The sequence below is a fragment of the Abramis brama genome, assembly GCF_963993115.1.
Source record: "Abramis brama genome assembly, chromosome: 4".
In the NCBI taxonomy this organism is placed as follows: Eukaryota; Metazoa; Chordata; class Actinopteri; order Cypriniformes; family Leuciscidae; genus Abramis; species Abramis brama.
The window spans coordinates 9680199-9707678 of NC_139966.1; the positions used below are offsets into that span (position 1 = coordinate 9680199).

Here is a 27480-nt window from a genome sequence, read left to right on the forward strand (position 1 = left end):
TGCAAGCCAAGGCAAGGCAAGTTTATTTATATAGCACATTACATACACAATGGCAATTCAAAGTGCTTTACATAGAAGAAGTTAAAATAATAAAAGAAATAAGAATAATTAAAACAGTTTAGAAAAATAGAATAAAATACAGTACAAACATTCGGACGAACAGTGGCACAGTGCTCATTCAGTAAATGCATAGCTAAACAGATGTGTTTAGCTATGCAAACTGCAGTGTAGCAAACTGCAGTGTAAACTGTACTGATACATGTATAGTTGCTGCTTCTTCTAACTGTCCCCAATTTATTTCCTGTTCAAATGTTCAAAGCTTTCAGTAAAGACTGGGTCAAATACAGGTTTAAAGCATGTATTTTAACAATTAGGTATATCACTTTAAAGAGATACTCTTTAATCTGACATAAATCTGCTTCTTTAAATATTGTCTCTGGAATTTCATAATATAGCATAATATGATGGGTAATTTCAATAAAGATGTTCAGCCCATTTCAAACCCATTTGGGCCTCACATACAAATGTTGGCTGGGCAGTGTGTGACAGTCACTGATTTATCATGCAGTTCAAAGGATTATGGGTAGAATCTCTCTACAGCAGGGGTGCCCAATCCTGTTCCTTGCGATCGAATGTCCTGCACAGTTCATCTCCAACCCTAATCAAACACACTTAACCAATTAAGGTTTTCAGGATCACTTGAAAATTAAAGGCAGGTGTGTTTGATTAGGGTTGGAGATGAACTGTGCAGGACAGTCGATCGCCAGGAGCAGGATTGGGCACCCCTGCTTTACAGTCTATTCTGATTCATCAACAAGTTTCAATGAAGATCTAGAATAAAGCCTAAACCCAGGATACAGCGGCTGAGTGAATGTGGTCTGGACTGTGTGTATGAGGCTCAGTGTGTCAGAGACACTGTAGAAGGACAGAGTTCCTGCACTGTAATCCACATACACTCCTATTCTCCTGCTGATGTACTTTCCAGGGAGATCAGTCCATATGCTATTGTGTCTGAATGAGTAATTGGAGTAAGAGCAGAATAAACTCCAGGACTGATCATTATATCCAAACCGACACTTATTACACCGTCCCTTCCTGCTGATGCTCTTATATGACACTGATATAAACACACTTCTCCCACTCCACTCAATCTCCCAGTAACAGTGTCCTGACACACTCTCTCTACACAACACCTGATACACATCATCAAATCTGTCTGGATGATCAGGATACGGCTGCTCTGTGAGAGTGTCAGTGAATTGAATCACTTTGTTATTCTCAGACAGATGGAGGATTTTATGTGCTGTGTTTGGATCCAGATTGAGCTGATGGAAATCTGATGGAGATAAAACATATCAGAATAAGGAATTATGAATGTGATAATATACACTGCAAAAAAATGTTTTGGTGCTTGTTAAACAATTAAAATGAGTTAAAAACATACAATTACTGAACATGTTGTTTTTACCTAATTTTATTGTGTGAAATCCACTTGAATATGTAAAACTGAAGTTTACTTAATCCATATGAATAACTAGTCTAATAAAAATAAATAATAAATAGCTAAAATAATAGCAATCTGAATAACTCATTCTCAGAGGCACAGGCGCTCTCAGCACCAGTACACGATCCTTCCCTCTGAGGATCTGTACATCGGCCCTCTCCTCTTCCTTTTCTCTCCCCCCTGTGCTGTTCTTCCTCCAAAGGCACCCAGAACATCAGGCCTGAGACTGGGCCAATGATGAGTGTGTTCCATCATTTTGAAACTGTGAGTGTACCGTTTCAGACTTTAAGAGTATGGCAGGCCTCTTTTACATTAAGGCCTCTGCTTCTCAAGTCACAGGTTGAGCTTTGCAGGTCTCGTCACCACTGCGAAAGATTATAGCAAACTCAGCTCCCCATAGAAGGGGAATAGGGGGATGTTTATATAAAAAACTTTTCTTTTTTGCAAAGGGGCAATTTGACTGGGGCCCTGAAGCTCTCACTTTTTAGTGAAGGTTATCGTGACACCCTTACTATATGCCTCTTCTAACTAAGAGTAGTTTATGAGTTTCTTATATGGTGGGTAACATTAGAACGAAACACATCACCGGTAGTGAGTAGCTCGGCTTCCTCTCAATTAGAGAGTTAGTTTACTAAAGCCGTCACTCATCTGAGCTCCAGATACTGTAATTGATATGGCAAGCGTCCGGCCCTCTTAGGAGAGGAATGCCTTGATTCCATTCTGTTTGAGTGAGTGGGCTTCCTCTTGTTAGAGAGTTATTCTGGAAAATAAGCCACTGCTGTTCTGAGCTCCAGGTAAGATCACTATTTCAAGCGTATGGGGCTCAGAGAGGCCTCCTTGATAAACCAGGTTGAGTGAAGTGATTTCCTCTCGCTAAGAGAGTAAAGGGCACTATCCACACAAGTGCGGTCCTCCGTGGGCCGCCTTGATAATCACCCTTTTTATAGTGTGTTGTCTTCCTCTCATTTAGAGAGTCAGTATGTTGAAGCCACTGCTCCATTGAGCTCCAGGCCTATGCTGCCTTAAGTGTTGGCCTATTGTAGAGACACCCTGACTATCACCTTGTGGTGAGTCTGTGGGCTTCCTTTCATTTAGAGAGTCAGTATGTTGAAGCCACCACTCCACTAAGTTCCAGGTTGATGATGTTTTCAAGTGGTGTCCTGTGGTAAGGCCACCTTGATAATTTACATGTGGTGAGTGAAGCTGGCTTCCTCTTACTTAAGAGAGTCGCTATGTTCAAGCCACCGCTCCACTGAGCTCCGGAGGTCAGTTCCCCTGTATTGAGTGAGTTAGCCTCCTCTCGCTTAGAGAGTCGCTATGTTGAAGCCACCGCTCCACTGAGCTCCGGAGGTCAGTTCCCCTGTATTGAGTGAGTTAGCCTCCTCTCGCTTAGAGAGTCGCTATGTTGAAGCCACTGCTCCACTGAGCTCCAGGCGGTCAGTTCCCCTGTATTGAGTGAGTTAGCCTCCTCTCGCTTAGAGAGTCGCTATGTTGAAGCCACCACTCCACTGAGCTCCGGAGGTCATGAATGCATGTGTGATCGGCCCCTTAATTTTTTGGGCTGCCCCGATATCCGGCCTAGGCTTAGTACTTTAGGAATGTGTCTCTTAGACAGAGGCATTTTTTCCTGTAGCATCTCCACCTACTAGCCTGCAGTAGCTCAGAGTAGGCCTCTCCAACCCAAGACTGGCAGCAAGTGATCCTGGTACGCCTCACCCAGCCGGGGCCTGCCGTCTGCATTAGGCTAATAATGTGAGTTGCAGACCCTGTGGCCTCCTCTAGCTGCCTAGGTTGAGCTTACTCCTCTTGATACTAGCCCTTGTGCATCCTTATGGACATTTTTTTTCTTTTTCAGTTTTGTTTTTTTGATAACTTTGCTTGTTTTTTTGATAACTGCATAAAATTGCTCAGGTGTGTATTTTTATTGGAATTTTACTATTTCACCCACATTTCCTTTAAAAAATATTTTTCCACTAGGTGCACAAAATAGTTCCTCTCAGCACCTTTTGGACAAAAATGTCCACATTGAAACCCATTAAAACTGAAATTTTTAATCCCAGGGTCATTTAACTGTAAAATGACGCAATCTTTGTTAAGAGACTTTCATTCTGTTGGGCTTACAAATTTAAATATTTACTATTGTTTACCAGATGGTGACATTTTCTCAGGTTTGGCCTATAAAGCAAATACTCGCTTTATTCCTGTTTTCTGCTTCGTCATATTATGGAGCCAATTAGATAAATTATGCAGCGACAATTGTGTGGGTGTGTTGGTATGGATGTCTGAGTGTGTAATATTTGATAGAAAAAAACTCAAGTGCCACCAAAAAACCAACCACTGTGTGCACCAGTGGAGTTTTGCTGGCATCTAATGGGGAAAATCTGTTACTGCACCCAAACAAAATCTTACCGAAAGCTATTTTTTTGAGATATCATCCACATTTGGAACACAACTTGTTTATACTTATGGCTTTGAATTTCTATCAGTTTTAGAGTTCAACATATTTCATAAAATATGTATTTTAGAAAAAATAATGTTCATAATGTTGATAAATAATTTTAATAAACTTCGGGTCAACAATAAGGGTCAAATCAAGACAAGGGTCTTCTTTAAATTATCTTAAGTCTTTGATTAGAAGAATCGATTCAAGGGTAGACTATGAAATAACACTTTAAAGCGAGAGATAAAAAGTATTTTTTATATTTATTGTCATCTATTACTGTCAGAAATTAATTAAGCCTTGATACCTAGATTTTTTTCTAATCTTATTCAATATGTAGGACCATGACATCTTTAAATTTAAATTCTTAAATTTAGCCAATCAAATTTGAGTTTGACACTATACTGTAGGCTGTTTCAAAGGCATCTTGTGCTGCAGAGGTGGCATAAAAGCAGCGTCTAAAGTTGCTTTTAGATGTATGTACACAATTTAATGCTGCTCAGAGCTACACAGCAACTGCAAATGCATAATACAATGAGATAAATTTTTATGTTTCAAACAACGTTTGGAATACCAGAAATATGAAATAAATTACAAGATGAAACAATTGAGAAATATCGCCAGTAGGTGGCAGCGGAATCGACTCGCTCGAAATTCATTAAGTAATAAAAGGCTGTATGGCTGGTGAATCACTCAGATTTCAAGAGATGGTCAGCTAAATAAAACAGGTGGTGTGCCAAATGAGAGCAGATGCAACGTCAATTAATATTTAATACGATAAACTAATTTCACGGCACGCAAATGTGTGTATACAGAAGAAAGCTCAGTCAAGCCTCTGCCTCAAGTACGGTTTGTGTCGAGCCATTCATTAGTGTGGCTGTAGATGCAAAAGACATTAAATGTAGTTGCAATAAACTCTGTAATACAACTGTATCAGATGACTATTATTCTGTTGCACGAAGCTGAATAAGAGCTGATGACAGCACCGCTTTATCTTCGGTTGACAAATCGGAAAGGAGCATTTTAAGGAGCATTTTATTCCCGCCTATGCAAAGATTAAATAATCAAGCTGTTTATCCATTTTGGTTTTATTGTGTTTCCATTTGGCAGATTAGAACAAAGTGTGATGAAATATATATATATTTATTCATATTTATATATTTAAAAAAAAAACTAAGCTAGATTTGTTTATTATGTTCATAAGAAGGGTTGAATATGTGATAAATGAACGGTTTCTTCATTTTTCCATTTCAATTTTGAAGACAAAAACAAATTATCCGAATGTACACAGACCTAGAAGGCATTTACTGTGCATTCAGTTAACCATTAATTATTGGCTTATTTCTGCTTATTTATCCTTCAAATGTTTGATAAGTTGTAAATAATACTAATATCCCCTTAATATATGTTCATTATTAATTGCTGGTTTGTTAAAACTTAATTACCTCATAAATAATGGCAAATGTGCCTTTAATTTATGTAAAGTTAACCATTAACTATGTGCGTTTTAATGCTTAACTACCGCATAATTATGGACCCTTAAAATAAAGTGTTACTCAGTGTTATTTTTTTCAGTGTATCTGAACTCTTCATGTTCAATATATCAGCAGTGTCTCAGTACAGTATACCAGATATCCTGAGCAAATCATCATTTACATGATCAACTCTAAAACTTCTGTCATGTTTTCTTTCACCTTCTACAGGATGAACATGAACACACTCAGTGAGTTTTTCTGCTTGTGTTCTTAGTGACTTACATTGTAGGAAGTCGTTCCTGGTCTTGGGAACAATGTTGGTGGAAGTGACTGTGGAAATCAACAGATGTGAAGAGTGTGATTATCATGTCAAGAGAAAATGATCCCTGCATCTGTTCCTAAGACATTTCTAATATGATCTTCTACATGATATGAGATGATGGAGGAGCATTTCTGAGAGCAGAATCTCCTGGACTTTACCTCTGTTAGAGATCTTCTTCAGCTCCACTTTGAAGAAATCCTCCAGTTTGTCTCTCAGCTGAAGGACAGATTCTTTCACTCCATCATCAAAAGAGGAGAGAGAACTGAAAGGATTGTCATTTACGTCTGTAGATTCAGGAGGAGCTGAGAGAGACTGGAAACTCTACAGAAAACGTACTCGGTTACTAACGTAACCTCGGTTCTCTCTAGAAGAGGGAACGAGTACTGCGTTCGTAGAACGCTGCGGGAAAAGTCTCTTTTCACGAAATACTGAAGCAAAATTATCCTTAATTTTCATATTTGTAAAACGCATTGCGGCAGTGCACAGCCATGGCGAGACGGCTCGCTCACTCATTGGCTGTTCTGCGGCAACTGCATGAGCCTATCGAGCGAGGGCTGATGCAACATCAGACCAATGAGAGTGCTTCGCGCGCTCCTCGTCACATCCCGCCGAAACGGGTGTGGCCATCCCCTATAAAAGGAGCTCGAGTAGGCTGATTCAACTGGTTTTCATCGCCGAAGCGAACCAGAGCGAACCGCGCGCACGGCAGGGAACGCAGTACTCGTTCCCTCTTCTAGAGAGAACCGAGGTTACGTTAGTAACCGAGTACGTTCTCTTACGAGAGTTCTCTCGTACTGCGTTCGTAGAACGCTGCGGGAACCACTTGTAAGACGCCGTGCGTGCTGGGATGAGAAAACACCGACCACTGGAAGCTAGTCCAGGTATACAGTGCATAATCACCCGGTAGACTTCGGAGAGTCTGGAGGGGGGGGGGGGGGACAACCACCCTCAGATAGCTGCGTCCTAAGACGCGATATAACATCACATAGGCAGGGGGAGGCCTGGCTAATGTGGGAAATGTGGGTCTTACGTAATTTCGCCCAAATGGATGCGCCCTTAAGCGCGATACAGCGTCACATAGGCAGGGAGAGCCTGGCTGATGTGGGAAATGTGGGACTTACACACTTTCGCCCAAATAGGTGCGTTCTAGACGCGATATAACATCACATAGGCAGGAGGGAGCCTGGCTAATGTGGGAAAAACATGGGTCTTACACAATTCTGCCCAGAAAACTTCGGCGGCGCTGTGCGTCTACGATATCAGTGCCGTGTTTAGACAGCTGACTCGAATACACCGAAAATACTTGGCTTGCAAGTGCGGTGAAGTCTTCGGTGGCGCTGTGCGCCTGCGAAATCAGTGTCCTGGTTAGACAGCTGATTCGGCTAAACCGAAAACAACCTGGCCTGCAGGGCGGGAACTTCTAGGTTGTAGAACCTTATGAATGTAGACGGCGAGGCCCAGCCCGCCGCCGTACATATTTCCTGTAAGGAAATCCCGCTAGACCAGGCCCACGATGAGGCAACGCCTCTCGTGGAATGCGCTCTAATGCCCAAGGGGCACTGAAGGCCCTTGGTGGTATAAGCCATTGTTATGGCGTCAACCACCCACCTGGACAGGCTCTGTTTCGAAACAGCCGTTCCCTTGGAACGTCCACTGAACGAGACAAAGAGCTGCTCCGTCTGTCTGAAGGCAGCGGAGCGGGACACATAAGCTCTTAAAGCCCTAACGGGGCAAAGACAGCTCGAGTCCCCTTCCTCGTTTGATCCCGACAGGGCAGACAGGGAAATAACCTGAGCCCTAAACGGAGTGTTGAGGGATTTCGGCACGTAGCCGTGCCTAGGTTTGAGTATGACTTTGGAGTCATTGGGCCCAAACTCCAAGCACGTTGGACTCACAGAGAGCGCGTGCAGATCGCCTATGCGCTTCACCGAAGCGAGGGCCATCAAAAACACCGTTTTGAAAGACAGATGTTTGAGGCTGACAGATTGGATAGGCTCAAAGGGGGGACCTTTCATGGCTGCCAGGACCGTAGAAAGGTCCCACACCGGGACTGAGGGAGGTCTGGGGGGATTCAGCCTCCTAGCTCCCCTGAGGAAGCGGATGACTAAATCGTTCCTTCCCAGTGACTGGCCTGGCGTTGCTGTCGAGCACGCTGCGATAGCCGCCACATAGACTTTGAGCGTGGAAGGGGATCTGCCCTTGTCCAACAGCTCTTGTAGGAAGGAGAGAACCTCCGTCACCTCACAATCGAGGGGTGACAGGCCCCGGGCTGTACACCAGCTGGAGAAAACCGACCACTTCGAGGCATAAAGCCGCCTGGTGGAAGGCGCTCTAGCCTGAGTGATGGTGTTCAGCACTCCATCCGTGAGACTAACGGGTAACCGTTGAGCGTCCACGCATGAAGGGACCACAGCTCTGGGTGTGGGTGCCAAATCGAGCCCCTGGCCTGCGAGAGGAGATCTCTCCTCAATGGCACTGGCCATGGAGCGGAGTCTGCTAACTGCATCAGGACTGGAAACCAGGCTTGGTTGTCCCAGAACGGTGCTATAAGCAGTACTGGGCATTTCACTTCCCTGACTCGCTCCAGCACCTGAGGTAGGAGGGAGACTGGGGGAAACGCGTATAGCGGGCAGTGCGGCCACTTGTGGGACAGTGCGCTGTCGTTCTTCGAAAAGAACACGGGGCAATGAGCGTTTTCTGGGGACGCGAATAGGTCCACCTCCGCCCTGCCGAATCTCTGCCACAACAGCCGGACTGTTTGTGGGTGTAGAGACCATTCGCCCGTGGGAACGTTGTTCCTGGACAGCCTGTCTGGACCCAGGTTGAGTGTCCCGGGCACATGCACCGCTCTCAGCGAGCGCAGGTTGCGCTGAGCCCATATTAGGAGGCGCTCGGCCAGCCTGAAAAGGGAACTGGATCCGAGACCGCCCTGGCGATTTATGTAGGACACCACGGCCGTGTTGTCCGAGCGGACTACGACGTGTTGGTCCTTGATGTGGGGACAAAAGCGCGTCAGCGCGTTGTGAACTGCTAGCATTTCCAGGCAGTTGATATGCTGGAGCTTTTCTCGTTCTGACCAAAGGCCAAAGAACGGCCTGCCCTCGAGCAGCGCTCCCCATCCCGAGGTGGATGCGTCCGTAGACACCACTTTCACTCTCGAGGAAGTCCCCAGGCTTACACCTGAACGGTACCAATCGCCCGCCGCCCATGGTCTCAGGGCTGCTGCGCAGTCTTGATCGACTTTGAGGCGCAATCGGCTGAGTGCCCACGCTCCGCGTGGCACTCGCGCTTTCAACCAGAACTGCAGAGGGCGCATGCGAAGCAGGCCCAGCTGGAGAACTGATGATGCTGAGGCCATGAGGCCCAGCATCCTCTGAAACCGTTTGAGCGGGATAATCGCACCGCAGCGGAAGGACCTCGCTGCGTGCTGTATGCGCAGCGCGCGCTGTTGCGACAGCTGCGCCGTCATAGAACGAGAGTCCAGAACGATGCCCAGAAACGATATAGTTTGGCTGGGGTTCAGGGAGCTCTTCGTCCAATTGATCATGATACCAAGATTCTCGAGGTGATCGAGTAACATGGTTCTGTGCTCCACGAGCTGAGATCGTGATTGAGCTATGATCAGCCAGTCGTCCAAATAGTTCAGCACTCGCATGCCCCTGAGTCTGAGGGGAGCGAGCGCTGCGTCCATGCACTTCGTAAATGTACGGGGTGCCAGGGACAAGCCGAACGGCAGGACTGTATACTGGTATGCCCGACCCTCGAAGGCGAATCTCAAGAATCGCCTGTGGCGTGACGCTATCTGTATTTGAAAATACGCGTCCTTTAGATCTATCGACATAAACCAGTCTTCTCGGCGAATGTGCGCGAGGATTTTGCTGGTCGTGAGCATTTTGAAACTGCGTTTCACTAAAGCTCTGTTTAGTCGTCTTAGATCTAGTATGGGTCTGATACCACCGTCCTTTTTGGGGACTAGGAAGTATCTGCTGTATAGCCCCCCTTCGCTTTGAGCTTGGGATACATGTTGTATCGCCCCTTTGCTCAACAGTTTTGATATTTCGGCGCGAAGTAGGTGTGCTACTTCTGAATTCACCGTAGTTTCGACGCGCGCTGTGAAGCGTGGAGGGCGTCGACAAAACTGTAGCGAGAAGCCTCTCTTTATAATGTCTAGCACCCAGTCCGAAACCCCTGGAAGCGCGGCCCATGCGTCTGCATGGCCGGCTAGGGGTTGGATGCGAAGCGCGCTCTGTTCGCTGTGCGACGGCGGCGCTTCGGGGTGCGCTAGCATAGGCGTTACGCCTGAGACATTTGAGGCGGGGAGCGCGCGTAATACAGCGGGCAAAACGCTCATCCTCGACCGCGCTACAGTGTTTATCTGAGCGGGGGAGGTCTGAGAAGGTCTCATGCAGCCTACAAGTGAACGTGGGCGGGGACCGGGCACGTTTACTGCTTTGGCCGCGCTGTCTGCTTGAACAGAGCGGGCGCGCACAGGTCCCGTTTTTACAGGGAGCCTGTGGCTTGCCAGACATAGTGTTTGTGGGCACTGGGAAGTGGGCACTTTGACTATGTTTGGGGCGCGATCGAACTGCGTCGATCTTATGAGTACGGGCCCTGTGTGCAGGGCTGTGCTTGTGTGTGGAGATGGGCACAGAGAAGTGGGCATCAACACTACATTTATAGCACCATCGGCCATGGCCGGGACACCAGAAAATACACTCTTTTCGGGATTTATCTGGGTAGCCGTAAAAACGGCTTTTGTGTGCAGGCAAGCGGGCAGCTGTGCGGGCTTGTGCTCTGCTGAGAACGCTGAAGCAGTCGCAATTCCTGGGACTGAGACAGCGGTGCGCTTTGGTGAGGGCCCGGCCGCAACGGGGCTTACACACCTGCGCTTTCCTAGGCGTGCTAGGATTTCTTTGGGGCTTCCGGCTTCAACACAACCCTTGGTCGCGGCCCGCGGCGAGCGGGGCGGCGGCTAGTAGAGCGAGAGCGAGGGCGTGAGCTGCGCTGCTGTCGCTGTGAGGGGGCGGCCGAAGGCGGGGGCTGAGGCTGTGAGCTCCGAGGGGCCTGTTTCTCACGGCCCGCTGCAGAACTGGGGCGCTTCGGCAGGAAGTGCTTGAACGCCTGTGACGCTTTTTGGGCTTCGGAAAATCTCTCCACGAGCTCGGAGAGAGAAGATCCAAAAAGGCCAGCGGAGGATAGCGGGGCGTCGAGGAACGCGTTGCGCTCTGCATCAGCCATCTCCGTGAGCGTCAGCCACAAATGCCTCTCGGCTACGGTAGCGGAAGCCATACAGCGTCCCATGGCTTGTGCTGCAGCCTTGGTAGCGCGGAGGGAAAGATCCGACGCGCTTCTCAGGTCCGCGATGCAGATAGCTTCAGGTCCTATCTCGTCCAGTTTGCGGAGGAGATCGCCTTGGAAAACCTGAAGCGTGGCCATGGTGTGGAGAGCCGATGCCGCCTGCCCAGCGGCGGAGAAGATCCGCGCGAGCATCGACGACGTCATGCGGCAGGCTTTTGACGGCAGCGCAGGCTTAGTCCGCCGTCCAGCAGAGGGCGGGCAAAGGTGGGCTGCTATCGCCTGTTCCACCGGCGGCAGAGTGAGGTAGCCTCGGTCCTGAGCATTATCCAGGGAGGAAAATGCTGGGGATACAGACGAACGTGTTCGTGCAGAAAAGGGAGCGTTCCAGGCCTTCGCCACTTCTTCATGAAGCTCAGGAAGAAACGGAGCGGGCTTAGACACAGGAGAAGTGCGCTCACCAGGGAGGAAGCTACCATCAAGCCGGGTGCGCGAGGGGAGTTCCGGTGCAGACCACTCGAGGCCGAGGCTCGCCGCGGCCAACGCGAGTACTCGCATGAGCTCCCTCTCGATGCTAGCTCTAGCCGACGGCTTTCGGGCAGGAGGCGTGAGATCCGCAGAGCTCGCCCAGTCTTCACTGCCTGAAGCTAGCAGAGAGCAGGAATCCTTTTCGACCGACTCGACTTCAGAAACAACTTCCTCAGATGAAGCGGCGGCAGACTGCGGGCGCTGAGCATCAGGAAGTGCTTCGGGGGAAGCCGGTGAAGCTGGCGGGCGAGCCGGCGAGCTTTGTCGGGAAGAGGTGGGTTCCGGGGCCCGCTGCGAGCGGCGCTTCTTACGGCGCGGCACCGCGGCGGGGGGCGCAGGCTCGGAGAACTGTGCCAGGCGAGTCCGCAGAGTCACCATCGGCAAAAGCTCGCAGTGAGGGCAGCCGCCGTCAGCGAGCGCGAGCGCTGCGTGATCTTCGCCCAGACAGGAGACGCAAATAACATGGCGGTCTCCCTCGGTGAGCGGGGCTCGGCACGAGCCACAGGATGGCATCTTGAAAAAGACGCGGCTCTTTTAGGGGTGAGTGTTCGGGGAACACTGCACACACACACACAGAACAGAGCAGATAAAGGATATGAAGCGCCGGAAAGCGCAGCAGGTACGGCAGTGGAAGGCGGCGAAGGCCAGCGGCTTCAAGGGCTCGTCCCGCTGAAAAGCTTGCCTCGACGACGCTTGCTTCTCCGTGATCCAGCGATGCGTGAGCTTCGCTGAAGAGATGAAAATCAGTTGAATCAGCCTACTCGAGCTCCTTTTATAGGGGATGGCCACACCCGTTTCGGCGGGATGTGACGAGGAGCGCGCGAAGCACTCTCATTGGTCTGATGTTGCATCAGCCCTCGCTCGATAGGCTCATGCAGTTGCCGCAGAACAGCCAATGAGTGAGCGAGCCGTCTCGCCATGGCTGTGCACTGCCGCAATGCGTTTTACAAATATGAAAATTAAGGATAATTTTGCTTCAGTATTTCGTGAAAAGAGACTTTTCCCGCAGCGTTCTACGAACGCAGTACGAGAGAACTCTCGTAAGAGAACAGAAATCAAAGCTCATCACCTCCACACTTCATCAATAACCTGCACTACTGTCAGATTTGTGCGGCTCTTGTTAATCTTTAGTAACTCTCGTCAATCCAGCACTTCTTACATTCATTGTATGACATTAGATCTACAAATTCTGGCATTTGCCATTTACACTATTTGTGGATTTTCTAAGAAATCATTTTGATGATAAAGCATCTTCATAAATGTAACAGATCAAGCGCATCAGTGGTGTCACATTGAGGGCTGTTTCTAGACACTGGTGAAATAGTTAACACGGTAACATAATGACACTGCATTTTAGCAGAAAATCACCATGTGCTAAGAACATTTAAGCATAAGACACATATTAGCATAATAAAGATATCATTTTAAACGTTATTAGAAAGACTGCGATCATGAATCCAAATGTTTAGTGTATATTGAAATGATATAATTTAAAAATTGAATGACATCATCAGCAAAATAACATGTTGGGTTGGTTATAACCACATAAAAAAAAAAAAAAATGTTTGTCCAGAAACCAAAACCAAAGTCTTTTGAACAGGATGAAAATGTGTAAATTTTCATATTTTGTTTAAATATATATTTTTTTCATTTAGTACTGCCCTTCAGAAGCAACAGAAGGCACTTGCATGTTTCCCAGAAAACAAATTAATAAGCACAATTTACCTTGATCTTCAAATTCAAAAAGCTTTTGATAGTTGTGTTTGAGTCCCTCAATTGTCCTCTGTATGATTTAGAGATCCATCTTTTCACACTAGTTATGTTTCCATGCACACGTTTTTATCCGAATTAAGTGATATCTAATGAAAAATGCCTTATGGAAACAGTAAAATTCGATTGAATTTCATGAATATCGACTCAAATGAAATACGTTCGGTCTCATTGGATTTTATCTTGATTGATGTACGGCTTATGCGATAAACAATGATGGAAACGTTATTTGCCGAATAAATAATGAATTGCATTTTGTCTAGCAAAACTTTGTTTGCAAATGTTTGCTTGAATGTTGTGCGATTCAGTGCAAAAATGAATGGAAACACCTTAAAATGTCAATTTTAATATACCAATTTGATCGTAAAACAGCATGTGATGTCATTACGCACAGGTTTTTATTACAGAGTTTTTTTACCGAACTTCAGATAATTCGATTGACAAGTAGATGGAAACTTAACTACTGTCGGAAAGGGTTCAGATATGTAATATACAGATGCTGGAAAACCAAAGAATGTGCAAAATATTTCTGAAGAACCTTGGGCAGTTCAACAGACAAACAAGGGACTCAAGAACAACCATCACCAAAAAAAAAAAGTCCTGCACGGGTCCGATTTTGTAAATTCGCACCCGCCTGTACCCGCAGTGCTTAAAACCGCATCCGACCCGTTTTCCGACAGCAGAACTAATTAAAATCCGTACCCGACCCCCTTAAAATAAAACCGACCACCCGACCAACAACCGAAATAAAATCAGTTTAGACTATCACATTATAGACACTAATGTTGTCAAAAATATCGATATTTCGATAAATATTGCTAATGAAAAATCTGAACGGTACCAATACTAATTTCCCGAAGTATCGATACACCAATACTAGCCGAGCTGTCACTTTCACTTCTCTCCAAAGGCGCGTTGACAAACACCACATGCGCACTCGTCTCATTCGCTATGGTTAAATAGCAAAAGAATGGGGCCTATCACACCTGACACTGATTTTGCAGTGAGAGGCGCCTATTTTCAATTGATTTCCTATGGCAGTGAGCGATCTGCGCGCTGTTTATGTGCTTGCTTTTTTCGCATTTTTGAAGTTGAAAAAAAAAGCAACTCCGAGCGGAAAAAGCGTCAGTCGATTGAATGGAAAAACCCCTTCCATTTTAGTGACGCCCCGATGATGGATGATAAACTTGTGGTGCTCTCGCGGGTGACCAGGAGCTTAATGACTTCACAAACTGTAACTATCACAAAGTTAACAGAAAGTAAATAAAGTTAATAAAAGGCTGATTTGACGTTTACTTGACTGACAGGACGGTTTCAGTGGTTGCCTAGCAACATAAAACACGCAGCGCACTGCTCGTTCTGAGTAATGGCCTTTTAGGCAAGTCGTGCCACTCGGCCGCCATCTTGGCAACGCCTCCGGGCAGCTATTTCGGACTAACAAGACCAGGCTCCTATCTAAATGAATGGGCAGAGAGTCAGAACTGCACTTTCACTGGTCACCGGGACATAAAAACTGCATGTATAGAAACAGCAGTAAAGTATGATAAAAATCGCTGAAAAAGTTTGATGACTTTGCCCCAAAATAAGGTTTAAAATGCCTTTTTCCCCACAGGTTATAGCTTTACTACGCATGCGCAAGGGTTCACGTTCACGACACCAAACTTCATTTACGTCTCTATCCAGAATGCCGGTGTTGTGCCAAGCACTTAAACAATTATATGTATTTAAATGTCTGAAACCTAAAATAAAGATTATGTGGTTAAAAACACTGAACAGTTGTGATATAGCCTATGACAAGCGCTGAGCGCAACCGTCTTTGGCTCAGTGCCAGCCACAGCGCAAAAGCACACTTTGAATATGGCAGTTATGTCACGTCACTGTACATTCGCTCCTTAGTGGTCAGCTGCTGACTGTTAAAAGCAGATGATTGGCTTTCCAGCGGGAGGGGCGGGACATGTGCATACAACCGCCATCTTTGCCGTTATGGGTTTTCCTTATATAGTTGTATCAGGATTGAAGAAGTGGCATGTCTCATATAAATTGTCTCTGGTAATGGTAAGTGCTGTGTGCCTCACATTTTCAAACCTGAAAAGCACCTTTCGGCCTAGCAAAGCACCTGAAAGACCGATACCCGGATCTATATAAATAATTTCGAGAGGTTGGTAACTCTTCTCATTTTAACATTTCTGAAACATTAACCAAGATGGCCTAGTATGATATGAGTGTGTGTTGTCTCGTTTTTTCACCGTAATTCAAGTTAATATAACCTGACTGAGGAATCTTAGACAAGTAAATATTTTAACTGTGGTCAAATGTAAATTAACTTGTGCTTATTTAACTTTATTCGTTATTTATTTGCCTTCAATTTGATTACACAGATACTAATTAAACTAAAATGAGCTAGACAATGACATCTCTGAATTTGATAATGTAATGCCTTTAATTGAAACTTTAATGTGTAATCTTATTATTATACATTACTGACACTATCCTCCAATTTGATACTGTTAAGTGCGTTGACACAATCTGTATTGTTTAAAGCACTATATAAATAAAGCTGACTTGACTTGACTTCATGTCGATCCAGTGAGCATTGTTTTCGTGTGTGATGCACACACGTTTGCGTTTAAATCTGTTCATCAAATAACGTTAATGTATTAACCAGCATTTATGCTTTTGAACAAGTGCGCTACCTCAGGACATTTTTGTTCATGTAAAATATACCTTATTGTTATGTTCTAGACTTTAAATTAAAAAAAAAAATACCCCCTTAATATTGTGGCAGTTTTTTACTCCGTGGTATCAAAAATGGTCTCGAATATCGATATTTTTCAAGTTATCGTATCGAAGTTAGAAATTCTAGTATCGTGAAAACACTAATAGACACACTTACAAAAATGTTTATTGCGTGCTTCCTCAGCGATGAAGTTCCAAATTTGCGGCTAACACGAAAATGCATGCAGCAAAGCCTTACACAATATTGTTTTCTTCAGATAACTCCAAATTTCTCCCACACACTGGACTAGATTTTTGATGACGTATTGTCAACATTATAATCTCCACTAGCTATTCTTTTCTTCAACTCCTCAGCATCCATTTCGACGACTGCAAGCAGATCGCGCGCGCGGTTTTGATGAATTTTTTAAAGTGAAAGTAGGTATAGAGACTCCTGGGAGGCCGTGGGCACAAATAAACTGATGTGGATTTTAAGTTATTATATCAACTTGAAATACAGGCATATTTTTGTAGATGTGTTCCTAAAAATATGCATATATTTTTACGTTTGCACGTGATTGTTTTAAACCCGTGTTTAGACCCGTGTTTAGCCCGTGTCCGACCCGACCCACACCTGTATCTGACACAGTTGGATATTTTTCACCCGTTTGAGCAAAATTTGTGGGTCACCCGTTGAATCTCGTGCAGGACTCTGGCGCAGCGGACACAAAGGAGCCAGGAGGCTGGGTGGGACCAGCAGAGGAAGGAATTATTTGGAATAGGGTTGGGCGGTATTACGGTAATATCGGATACCGCGGGATCTTAAAATAGCACCGGTATCAGTTTCAATACCGTCATTACCGGCACTTATATAGCCTATAATATATATAATTTATTTATTGCCTAAAAAATGCTTATGTGTGGTTGCAGTTTGGCAATATTTCTGGTTCCAACCGAATGAGACGGGAGAGGCGGTAAATACGAGAGATGTAAACACCTCTAACCTAATGTCGCATCTCCGAAACAATCGCCCACTCACTGCTGCCAGGATGCATTTTGTTCTCGAGTTCATTAAATAAGCGCATTAAGTTTCGTATTTGTTAAAATATTATTATGTTATTTTTTCCATCTTTGTTGATTATGAGAAGTGAACAGCACAAATAAGATGGGATGCATCGGGAGTCAGACGATTTGACCACTTCAATAAATTTCGTTTTGTAAAAGGCCTCTTTAAAACGAATTTCGTTTTGTATATATTTTATCTTAATTTTAATAAATTTTTTATCAACCAATTGCCTGGATAATCATGACATGATGGGCATGCCGCGGTCACTTGCATTGAAATCTCATAAATTAACCGAAACTCAGTGTAGGCTATGCCTCACAGACATGACAAATATATATAAATAAAGCTTAAAATTTCTTTAAACGAAACAATTAAAAACGAAAGAAATAGGCTACTCACTGATTAGGCTAAGTAATCCATGATGTGCATTTTTCTCTAGGCGCGTTCATACGGAGATGCGATCATCAATTTCATTAAACGAAACTATTCAAAACGAAAATAAATAGACTAGCCTACTCTCTGTAATCCATGATGTGCATTTCTCTCTATAGCGTTCACTACGGAGATGCCGATCGTCAATTTCTTTAAACGAAACAATTCAAAACGAAAAGAAAAAGGCCACTCTCTGATTGTGTAATGATGTGCATTTCTCTCTATAGGCGCGTTCACTACAGAGATGGCGATCGTCAACTTCCATCTTTGCAGAAAAGTTTTATTAATAAAAATCAATGGACACGCGTCACCGGATTACAAAGGCACTTCTTGCTTGTTGCACGCACACAGATATTATGTTGAATAATGGTGCATGGGCTCGGGCTCATAATAACAGTTAGTGCCGTCGGCCGGACTCAGACACAACGTGCACGGGTTGGGCTTGATTTTTTTTTTTTTTTTTTTTTTGCCCGATCTGGCATTCAGTTTCTGAACGGTGTAGGCACAAGCCAACAGTTTGGTGATGCCGTCTGAGCCCATTATATCATAATTTTTAATTAGTCACGGTAATACCGTATACCCCGGTAAAATAGGGAGGAGGTTTGACGGTATCAAAATTTGAATACCGCCCAAGCCTAATTTGGAACCAGAAAGTCCATTAGGCCTGGTGGGACTGGTGGAGAAGAAGAGACCTAAAGGGTGGGAGCATGGGTAGGAGTCCATTCCAGAATATGTAGGTCAATGATTGCTAGCACCGGGACCACCGTATATGGATCCTCCAGTGTTCACCCACTGTGAAGCGGGAACACAGCTGGAGAGTACCAACTCCACACACTCAGAAAATAGCACACCTCTGTCTGCTCTTTGAGCCCAGCGTGATATAAGGCGCACAGGGAGTCATCTGGGTAGTGCCCCATGAGATCTAGATTGAGATACTCATGGGTCTAATCCTCAAGGGAACGGTCAAACAAAGTGTTTGTGTGAGTGTTTACATTTAGCTTATGAATGGTGTTTTGTGTTTTCGCAGTCATGATGGATGATAGCGTTCCACCCAGAGCCAAACTGTTACTAGTTTTGTTCAAACCCACCATGGAGAACACTCTCTCTGCATCTGCACGTGAGTGAGGAAGAAATAAACCAGTTTGGCAATCTTAGACAGCCTTCCAAATCTGCTCAAACCGTTCACGTTTAAATGGGTCATCGGATGCCCATTTTCCACAAGTTGGTATGATTCTTTAGGGTCTTCATGTAAAGTTTGTAATATACTTTGGTTAAAATTCCTTAATGGTTGTGTAAAACAACAGCTCTGTTCACAGCGACCCGTTTCGACCATGTCTCTTTAAATGATAATGAGCAACTGCCATGGGGCGTGTCAACACAAGACACGTAAACTGCTGCCTTGGCAACCTGCCATTAACTCTACAATAAGTAAATCCACTTCACCAGCGAATTACTCCTCGACAGTGATGCCATAGAAGTATACAGAGCAACCGCAAAAACAGGAGTTCAAAGACAACATTCTCCAGATGGCTGCGCACTGGTTTCTCTGGCGCATAAGGTCTATAGAAATAGCTGAGGGCGTCAGTGGTCGTGGGTGGAGCATGACCAATATGACATCATATTGCTCAGAAAATCCAAACGGCCTGATTATTGAGAGTGTTTAGGCTTTTTGAGGATTAAAAAAAAGGAGTGAATGGATTTTTTTTCATTGTATGGCGGTTGTGTCCAAACACAGCAAAGACACATTTATATGCAAACACCATATAAAAGTGAATTTTGCATCCGATGACACCTTTAAAAGCTGTTGGAGAGTTTTAGAGCTATAGTCCTCAACATCAGCTCTCACTGTCTTTGATCACAGGCAAAATTTTTCATCCAGGAATCGTAAAATCAAAATGCTAAAAAAAAATGAAGTGGTTAATGTTACTTACCGCAAACCACATTCATCAGATCTTGCTCTTCCAACTTCCACTCAATGTGTGTGCGGGTGTTGCCTAGTAACGAACGTGCTTTCAGCGGGAACATGTAATTTACCCACACAACAAATTCTAATTTCTGATTGGCTGGTAGGTGGCATTAAACTCTGTATAACTCGAGACAGCAGCTATGAACTCGGCAGAGAACTTGTCACGGAACCACACACAGGAACAGGAAGATCCAATAGCAGTGTATTTATTATGGAAAATCCGTACTCACAACTAGGTCCAGGCAAAGGTCAAATCCAAAAAGGCAATCCAAAACATAAAAGGTAAACACAGCAGACTTAGAATATAAACAGAAGTGTGGGGACAAAGACGAAGACTCCGTGACAAACACTAAAACAGACAGGGTATATGTATGGAAATGACAATGCTAATGGGGGACAGCTGAAACAGTGATGACGGAGAGCTGAGTGTAATTAACAGTGATTGGTACAGACGGAATTGTGGGGATTGCAGTTCATGAGTGAGTGACACCGTGAGGAAAGGGGACCTCTAGTGTTTACCCAGGGAACACAAACCAGACACTGTGACATAACCCCCCCTCTACGGATCGGCTACCAGACGCTCCAAGACAACACTACAAAACAAAACAAGAGTCCAGGCGGGAGGTGGCCTGGTTGAGGATCAGGGGGAGGGATGGGGGGCCAGGTCCATGGAGGAAAACGGAAACAGGGAGTGACAGTCCATCTGGCGGCCAGGGCGGAGACGACAGTCCATCGGGCGGCCAGGGCGGAGACGACAGTCCATCGGGCGGCCATGGCGGATACGACCCCTCGGGCGGCCACGACGGATACGACCCCTCGGGCGGCCACGGCGGAGACTCTCCCTCGGGCAACCAGAGCGTAGACGACAGTCCATCGGGCGGCCAGGGCGGAGACGACCCCTCGGGCGGCCAGGGCGGAGACGACCCCTCGGGCGGCCACGGCGGAGACGACCCTTGGACGGTGGAACTGACACCACCGGCTCAGGCGCTGGAACAGACACCACCGGCTCAGAAACTGGAAAAGACACCACCGGCTCAGTCTCAGGAACAGACACCAACACCACCGGCTCGGGAACAGGAACAGACACTGGCTCCGGCTCAGGAACAGACACTGGCTCCGGCTCAGGAACAGACACTGGCTCCGGCTCAGGAACAGACACTGGCTCCGGCTCAGGAACAGACTCCACCGGCTCAGGAATAGATACAGACACCGGCTCAGGAACAGACTCCACCGGCTCAGGAACAGACTCCACCGGCTCAGGAACAGACTCCACCGGCTCAGGAACAGACACTGGCTCCGGCTCAGGAACAGACACTGGCTCCGGCTCAGGAACAGACTCCACCGGCTCAGGAATAGATACAGACACCGGCTCAGGAACAGACTCCACCGGCTCAGGAACAGACTCCACCGGCTCAGGAACAGACTCCACCGGCTCAGGAACAGACACTGGCTCTGGCTCAGGAACAGACACTGGCTCCGGCTCAGGAACAGACTCCACCGGCTCAGGAACAGATACAGACACCGGCTCAGGAACAGACTCCACCGGCTCAGGAACAGACACCTCCGGCTCAGGAACTGGAACAGACATCACCGGCTCAGGAACTGGAACAGACACCACCGGCTCCAGAACTGGAACAGACACTGGCTCCGGCTCAGGAACAGACTCCACCGGCTCAGGAATAGATACAGACACCGGCTCAGGAACAGACTCCACCGGCTCAGGAACAGACTCCACCGGCTCAGGAACAGACTCCACCGGCTCAGGAACAGACACTGGCTCCGGCTCAGGAACAGACACTGGCTCCGGCTCAGGAACAGACTCCACCGGCTCAGGAATAGATACAGACACCGGCTCAGGAACAGACTCCACCGGCTCAGGAACAGACTCCACCGGCTCAGGAACAGACTCCACCGGCTCAGGAACAGACACTGGCTCTGGCTCAGGAACAGACACTGGCTCCGGCTCAGGAACAGACTCCACCGGCTCAGGAACAGATACAGACACCGGCTCAGGAACAGACTCCACCGGCTCAGGAACAGACACCTCCGGCTCAGGAACTGGAACAGACATCACCGGCTCAGGAACTGGAACAGACACCACCGGCTCCAGAACTGGAACAGACACCAGCGGCTCAGGAACAGACTCCACCGGCTCAGGAACAGATACAGACACCGGCTCAGGAACAGACTCCACCGGCTCAGGAACAGACTCCACCGGCTCAGGAACAGACACCACTGGCTCCGGCTCAGGAACTGGAACAGACACCACCGGCTCAGGAACTGGAACAGACACCACCGGCTCAGGAACTGGAACAGACACTACCGGCTCAGGAACTGGAACAGACACTACAGGCTTAGGAACAGACACCACTGGCTCGCCTGCGGCCATCTTGTCCGAAGACACAGGCTCGGCAGACGTGACTTGAACAGGCTCGGAGGAGGCCATTTTGTCCGAAGACACAGGCTCGGCTGCGGCCATCTTGTCCCAAGACACAGGCTTGGCAAACGTGACGCGAACAGGCTCGGCGGCGGCCATCTTGTCCGAAGACACAGGCTCGACAGACGTGACGTGAACTGGCTCGGCGGTGACCATCTTGTCCGAAGACACAGGCTCGGCGACAGCCATCTTGTCCAAAGACACAGGCTCGACAGACGTGACGTGAGCAATCTCTAGATCGGCAGATGTGACGTAAACAGTCTCAGGATCGGCAGACGTGACGTGAACGGTCTCTGGACCGGCAGACGTGACGTGAACGATCTTTGGATCGGTAGACGTGACGTGAACACTCCTGGGAATTTCTAGGATATTGAATAGCATAGAAAAATAATCCAATAATGTTTCAGTGGCCATTTTCTCAGGGGACACCGACTCTGCGGCAGCCATCTTGTCCGGGGACCCAGGCTCTGCAGAAGTGACGTGAACCTTCTCTGGATCGGCAGACGTGTGTCTCCTCCCCCTTCTCCTTCCACGATGGTTAGACGGCGGCTCTGATCCATCCCTCATGGGTCCAGGGTCTAAGGGGGGCAGGGGAGGAAAGTGATGCCTGCGCCTCGTCCATTAATTGTATAGCGGGAGAAGTTATCCCTTACTCCTTAGCATGAGAAAAACAAGGTGTGGTGTGTGAGCGTGTGAACTGGTTGAAATGCGACTCGGGTTAGTAGAATAATATAGACTTGTAGTTGCCAAGTTACTTATAGTCAGTAGAATATCTGTTGGGGGACCATCACAATAAAGTGTTAGCAGATATTAAGCATTCAGTCTACTAATACTATAATGACTCTTAGTTTACATGTAGTTGCAAAGAGACATAATTAGTAGAATGTCTAAAGTGGACTATAAAATTAAAGTGTTACCAAAAAGTTTATATGTTCTGGGAGTTTTGAATTGTTCTTTGCACTAGTGGAGTTTGGCAGCTAAATATATCTTCCAGAAGAAAGAGCTCAGAACATGTTTCCTAAGAGATTTCCAGAGCAAGTATCTCTGTAAGTAATACTTCTAAAAGTATTGTCTATTTAAAAGCAAGATAATCAGATGAGAATCTACCTTAAGATTAGATAACACAATACTTCAGTCAACAGCCCATTCTGCTCTCATGAAATGTTTCTCTGTGAGTCTCTTGCTCAAGTCCACTATGATCTTGTTCTTCTATATGTAGGTCAATGAGTGCTAGCACCGGGACCACCTTATTAGGGGTCCTCCTCTTCACCCACTGTGAAGCGGGAACAAAGCTGGAGAGTACCAACTCCACACACTCGGAGAATAGCACACCTCTGTCTGCTCTTTGAGCCCAGTGTGATATAAGGCGCACAGGGAGTCATCTGGATAGTGTACCATGCAATCTAGATGGAGATTATCATGGGTGTGATCATTTGACAGAAAAGGCTTAGGAATCTATATAAAGAAAGATGAGTTTACACAAACTTTATAGCTATGGCAGCGAGAAAGCGAGTACTTGTTTTAAATCAAAGATTGCGCCGTCCGCGGAGCCAGTTAGTGTATGTCAACTACTTTATAAGAGAACACTTTAGTCCACTGACTACCATGTCAGAAGAGACCATTGTAAAACAAAATGTCCTGCCACGGAAGCAAATTCTGGAGCTCTTGCATCTTGTTGGCCCAGATTTGTCAGCATACGTTGTGGAGAACATTAACACACTTATGGCCGTGAGGGTTTGGGATTGCACACTTGCTAAATTATAAACACATACTCATATTTATTTCTGCATGTACATATTTCAATGAGCCCCGATAAATGCAGTTTGTACTATTTCTAAAACGCTTCTTTATAAAAAACATTGTTTTCTCAATACTTTACCTATAGCCTACCGCTGTGAAGGAAAGAGCGCACAATCGATCATCGAGGCATCGATATCAACCTATTCAGCACCTCCACCATGGACAGCACCTGCTAAGGTCGAACTTAAGAAGGGGTACAACATCCTAAGGTATAGTTCGGAGAACACACGTAGGAAATGTATACCTGTAGTTAAGGTGTACCTTTTGAGTCTTCGTAGCGCGCTAAGAGACAATGTTATCGGAGAACGCAGCCCAGAACATGTTTCCTAAGAGATTTGCAGAGCTGAAATGCATTCACAAGTGTAGTCTATTTTAAAGCAAGATTATCATATGTGAAACTATCTTATAATTATATAACACTTCAGTCAACAGCTCATTCTGCTCTCATGAAATGTTTCTCTGTGAGTCTCTTGCTCAAGTCCACTATGGCCCTGTTCTTCTAGATCTCTGTTACCTGCAGGAACTGGATGTGATCCTGTGTGTGTGAAAGCTGCTCCAGCTCAGCGTCTCTCCTCTTCAGATCATTGATCTCCTGCTCCAGTCGCTCCAGTCGTTCTTCAGCTTGACTCACTTCAGTCTTTTCCTGATCTCTGATCCGCTGTTTCGCCTCAGAGTGGCTTCTCTCAATGGAGCGGATGAGCTCAGTGAAGATCCTCTCAATGTCCTCCACTGCTGTCTGTGCAGAGCGCTGTTAGGACACACATCACAATCACACAATGAGCTTCAGTGAGTCCTGACTGAGACTTCTCAAACTTCTCTTCTTCTCCAGACTCACCTTATGAGACGCCACAGCCTCTCTCAGCTGCTGAAGATCTTTCTCTCTCTGCTGGATCCTCTGCTGGAACGACCTCTGCGTCTCCTTCAGCTGCTTCTGCACCACAAATCAATAACAGAGATGTCAGTTTATACTGCTGTCACTATATCTGTCAGGCTTCTGTCACTTTGGTCTAGATTATTCTTGGTTTTGTGCCAGAGCCCTGACTCTCCTGTTTTGTCTTGTCTTTGTGTGAGCGTACGGTCTCTTGTCGGTGTAATATTCTAATCATGATGGTCGGATTCCAGCACTCATGTCTAGTTTGGTTTCGGTTGTGCCGTGATTCAGACATTCATGCTCTTGTATTCTGTTGTGAGTTCGAGTTTACTTTGGCCGTACGCTCTTCTGTCTGTGTGTGGTGTTGTGTTTTGTGTAGCACGAGATTCGTGTTTCCATCGGCCGCAAGCTTTCATGTTATGTTTTGTCTTGTGCTGAATAGCATGCACCCATTTTGTTACCTGATCATTGGTTCATTTGCCCTACCTGTTTTCCCTAATCACCTGCCTTGTTTGCTCTCTATTTATTCTCCTTGTGCTTGTAGTCCTGTGCCAGATCGTCATCAAATGTTCCCCTTGTGTCCTGCCTTGACAGATCCTATTTTCCTAGCCAAGACATGCCTTGTCCAGTTGCTGGTCTTGTAAATGAGTTCATATGGACTAAGACAGATTTATTGAAAAGAAAGTGTTTCTGTCTATTGCTGCATTTAACTTACAATAAGTTATTCTTGACAGAGACACATTTAGTCAAACAATCTGTGAATTTTTTCTATTATTTTATGTTGCTTCATCAAAGCCTCTTTTACAAAAGTTTATGTTGATGAATATGTTTACCGTGCATTTTCACCATATTTTCTGTTTAAAGGATACTTCACCGATTAGCATTAAGCTTTGTATCAGTAGAAACCCAGTACTATTTTCGAATGACCGTGCTCCCCTCCCTCATGTCCCCCTGAGACGAGAGATTTCTGAATTTTTGGTCTGGAAAAAAATCCTCTGATGATGTAGAAATCGTCATTTTGTGTCATCGGAGGATCTTTTGTCCAGAGGCGAGAGACTACAGCCAGTAGGAGGAGCTCGTTCCGCATGTTTTCAACCCGTCCATAGGGGGATCTCACCATAAAACGCCATCTTTTTAGTTTCGAGTCGACTAGTAGCCTAGTTGTATCATTTCTACCGACACTGCCCTCTGTAAGCTTGGGAGTGGCTTCGTAGGGCAGCGAAGAAAGTGCATTCGGGTTGTTGTCTTTCATCCAAATGAGCCAAAAATACATTTTCTGGCTTTTTTTAGTCTAGAAGGCACCAACTTCTAACATAATTTCACATTTATACTACATAAATAACCCAATTTAAATACACATTCGTCTTTACAGTGGTGAAGTATCTCTTTAAGTTAAGTGCGGAGCACAAATACACTCAGCAGTGAAAGTCCACTTGCAGCTTCTGTTCACTTCTGCTGACGTCTGCAGTGTGGATGATGTTACCTGATCATATGGGTGCCCATATAAATAATGTCAACATTATTTCATCAGTTTCTACTTTATAGTTCATACCTGATTCTCTGTCCTCTGCGCTGCAGCCGATACGGTGTCGTGGTTTTTATGTTCATCCATCGTACACAGCAGACATATACACTTCTGGTCAGTGCGGCAGAAAACCTCAAGGATTTTACTATGTGTTTGGCAGATCATCTCCTGCAGTCGCCCAGTGGCATCTGTCAGATTGTGTCTCTTTCTTTTAAAGAAACTCTCATGTTGTTCAAGGTGACTCTGACAGTAAGAGTTCAGACACTCCAGACAGGACTTGACAGCTTTGCGTTTTCTTCCAGTACAGACGTCACACTGCACATCTCCAGCTCCAGCGTAACAGTCATCAGGAAGTTTAGTCTTCAGTTTCTCCAGCACTTCAGCCAGCATGGTGTTTTTAGCTAAAGCAGGTCTTAGACTGAACGTCTGTCTGCACTGAGGGCAGCTGTAGACTCTCATCTGATCCTCCTGATCCCAGCAGCCTGTAATACAGATCTTACAGAAACTGTGTCCACAGGAAGTGGTCACTGGATCCTTCAGGAGATCCAGACACACTGAACACAGGAACTCATCCTGATAAATGCTGACTTCTGCCATTTTACTGCTTGAATACAGAGACGCAAACACACACCAGCTCAACTTCACTTCAGTTTCAGTTTCTCTGAACAGAAGAGTTTCCTGTTTCCTGGTTCTGTGTTTGAGTGATGTGTGAAAAACACGTGTCTGCAAATCTGTAAAGCAGGTTCCTCACTCCTGGTGTAATGGGTCTCCGTCTGCGTTGTGCTTTCTTCTTAATAAAAGAGATCAGACACGATGATGCAGTTGTGATGTGATTTACTCTCGGCTTCTTCCAGTTTCTGTATCAAAATATAACATACTCCATCAGACACTTCTAACAAGGAGAAACTCAGATCTGTGCCTCTCATCACCATGACATCCCGCGAAAGAGAGAGGGCGCCCGGAAATACCATCAGCTTTAGCCTCACGCTTACACGACGTAACTTACGTAATAGTGCTTCCTTAACATTTTATGTATATTATTTTTTATTGAGGTTTTCAAACATCAAAAACAAAAAATAACAGACACAAAGACCCTTCAAAAAACAAATCTGTGCAATGTGTAAAATGAATCAAAAGTATTATAAAAAGGAAGACGTACATAAAGCCAACCTCTATAACAGAGTGTAATCACAATAATTACAGCAAGTGATTATTACAGATCAGGAAAACATAAATAAGTAATTTAATCCTTCTGGTTTGACAAAAAAGTAAAAACTGGTTCCCACATCTTATCAAATTTCGCAGGGTTCCCAGATAAAGAGTATCTAATTCTT

The 27480-nt window shown here is 45.8% G+C and overlaps 2 protein-coding genes across 2 annotated transcripts; both read right to left on the reverse strand.

The window, feature by feature from the left end:
* LOC311081662 (tripartite motif-containing protein 16-like) lies at positions 1-27082 on the reverse strand. The gene is made up of 6 exons (XM_084112272.1): positions 26174-27082; positions 24586-24681; positions 24265-24498; positions 5900-6062; positions 5702-5749; positions 1-1336 (listed from the first exon to the last, which is right to left on the reverse strand). The coding sequence occupies exons 1-6, from the start codon at positions 26741-26743 to the stop codon at positions 798-800; spliced, it is 1650 nt and encodes a 549-aa protein (XP_083968398.1). The 5' UTR covers positions 26744-27082; the 3' UTR covers positions 1-797.
* LOC311081646 (uncharacterized protein) lies at positions 7535-10270 on the reverse strand (the record flags this gene model as incomplete). Its single annotated transcript, XM_084112241.1, has 2 exons — positions 7535-7749; positions 7793-10270. The coding sequence occupies 2 exons, from the start codon at positions 10268-10270 to the stop codon at positions 7684-7686; spliced, it is 2544 nt and encodes an 847-aa protein (XP_083968367.1). The 3' UTR covers positions 7535-7683.
* Positions 27083-27480: the final 398 nt, after the last annotated feature.

Coding starts and splice junctions, on each gene's coding strand:
- LOC311081662 (XM_084112272.1), bottom strand. CDS start 26,743: ATGGCAGAAGTCAGCATTTATCAGGATGAGTTCCTGTGTTCAGTGTGT. Junction 24,682..26,173: donor CGCAGAGGACAGAGAATCAG/GTATGAACTATA, acceptor TTTGTGGTGCAG/AAGCAGCTGAAGGAGACGCA. Junction 5,750..5,899: donor GAAGAAGATCTCTAACAGAG/GTAAAGTCCAGG, acceptor TGATTTCCACAG/TCACTTCCACCAACATTGTT.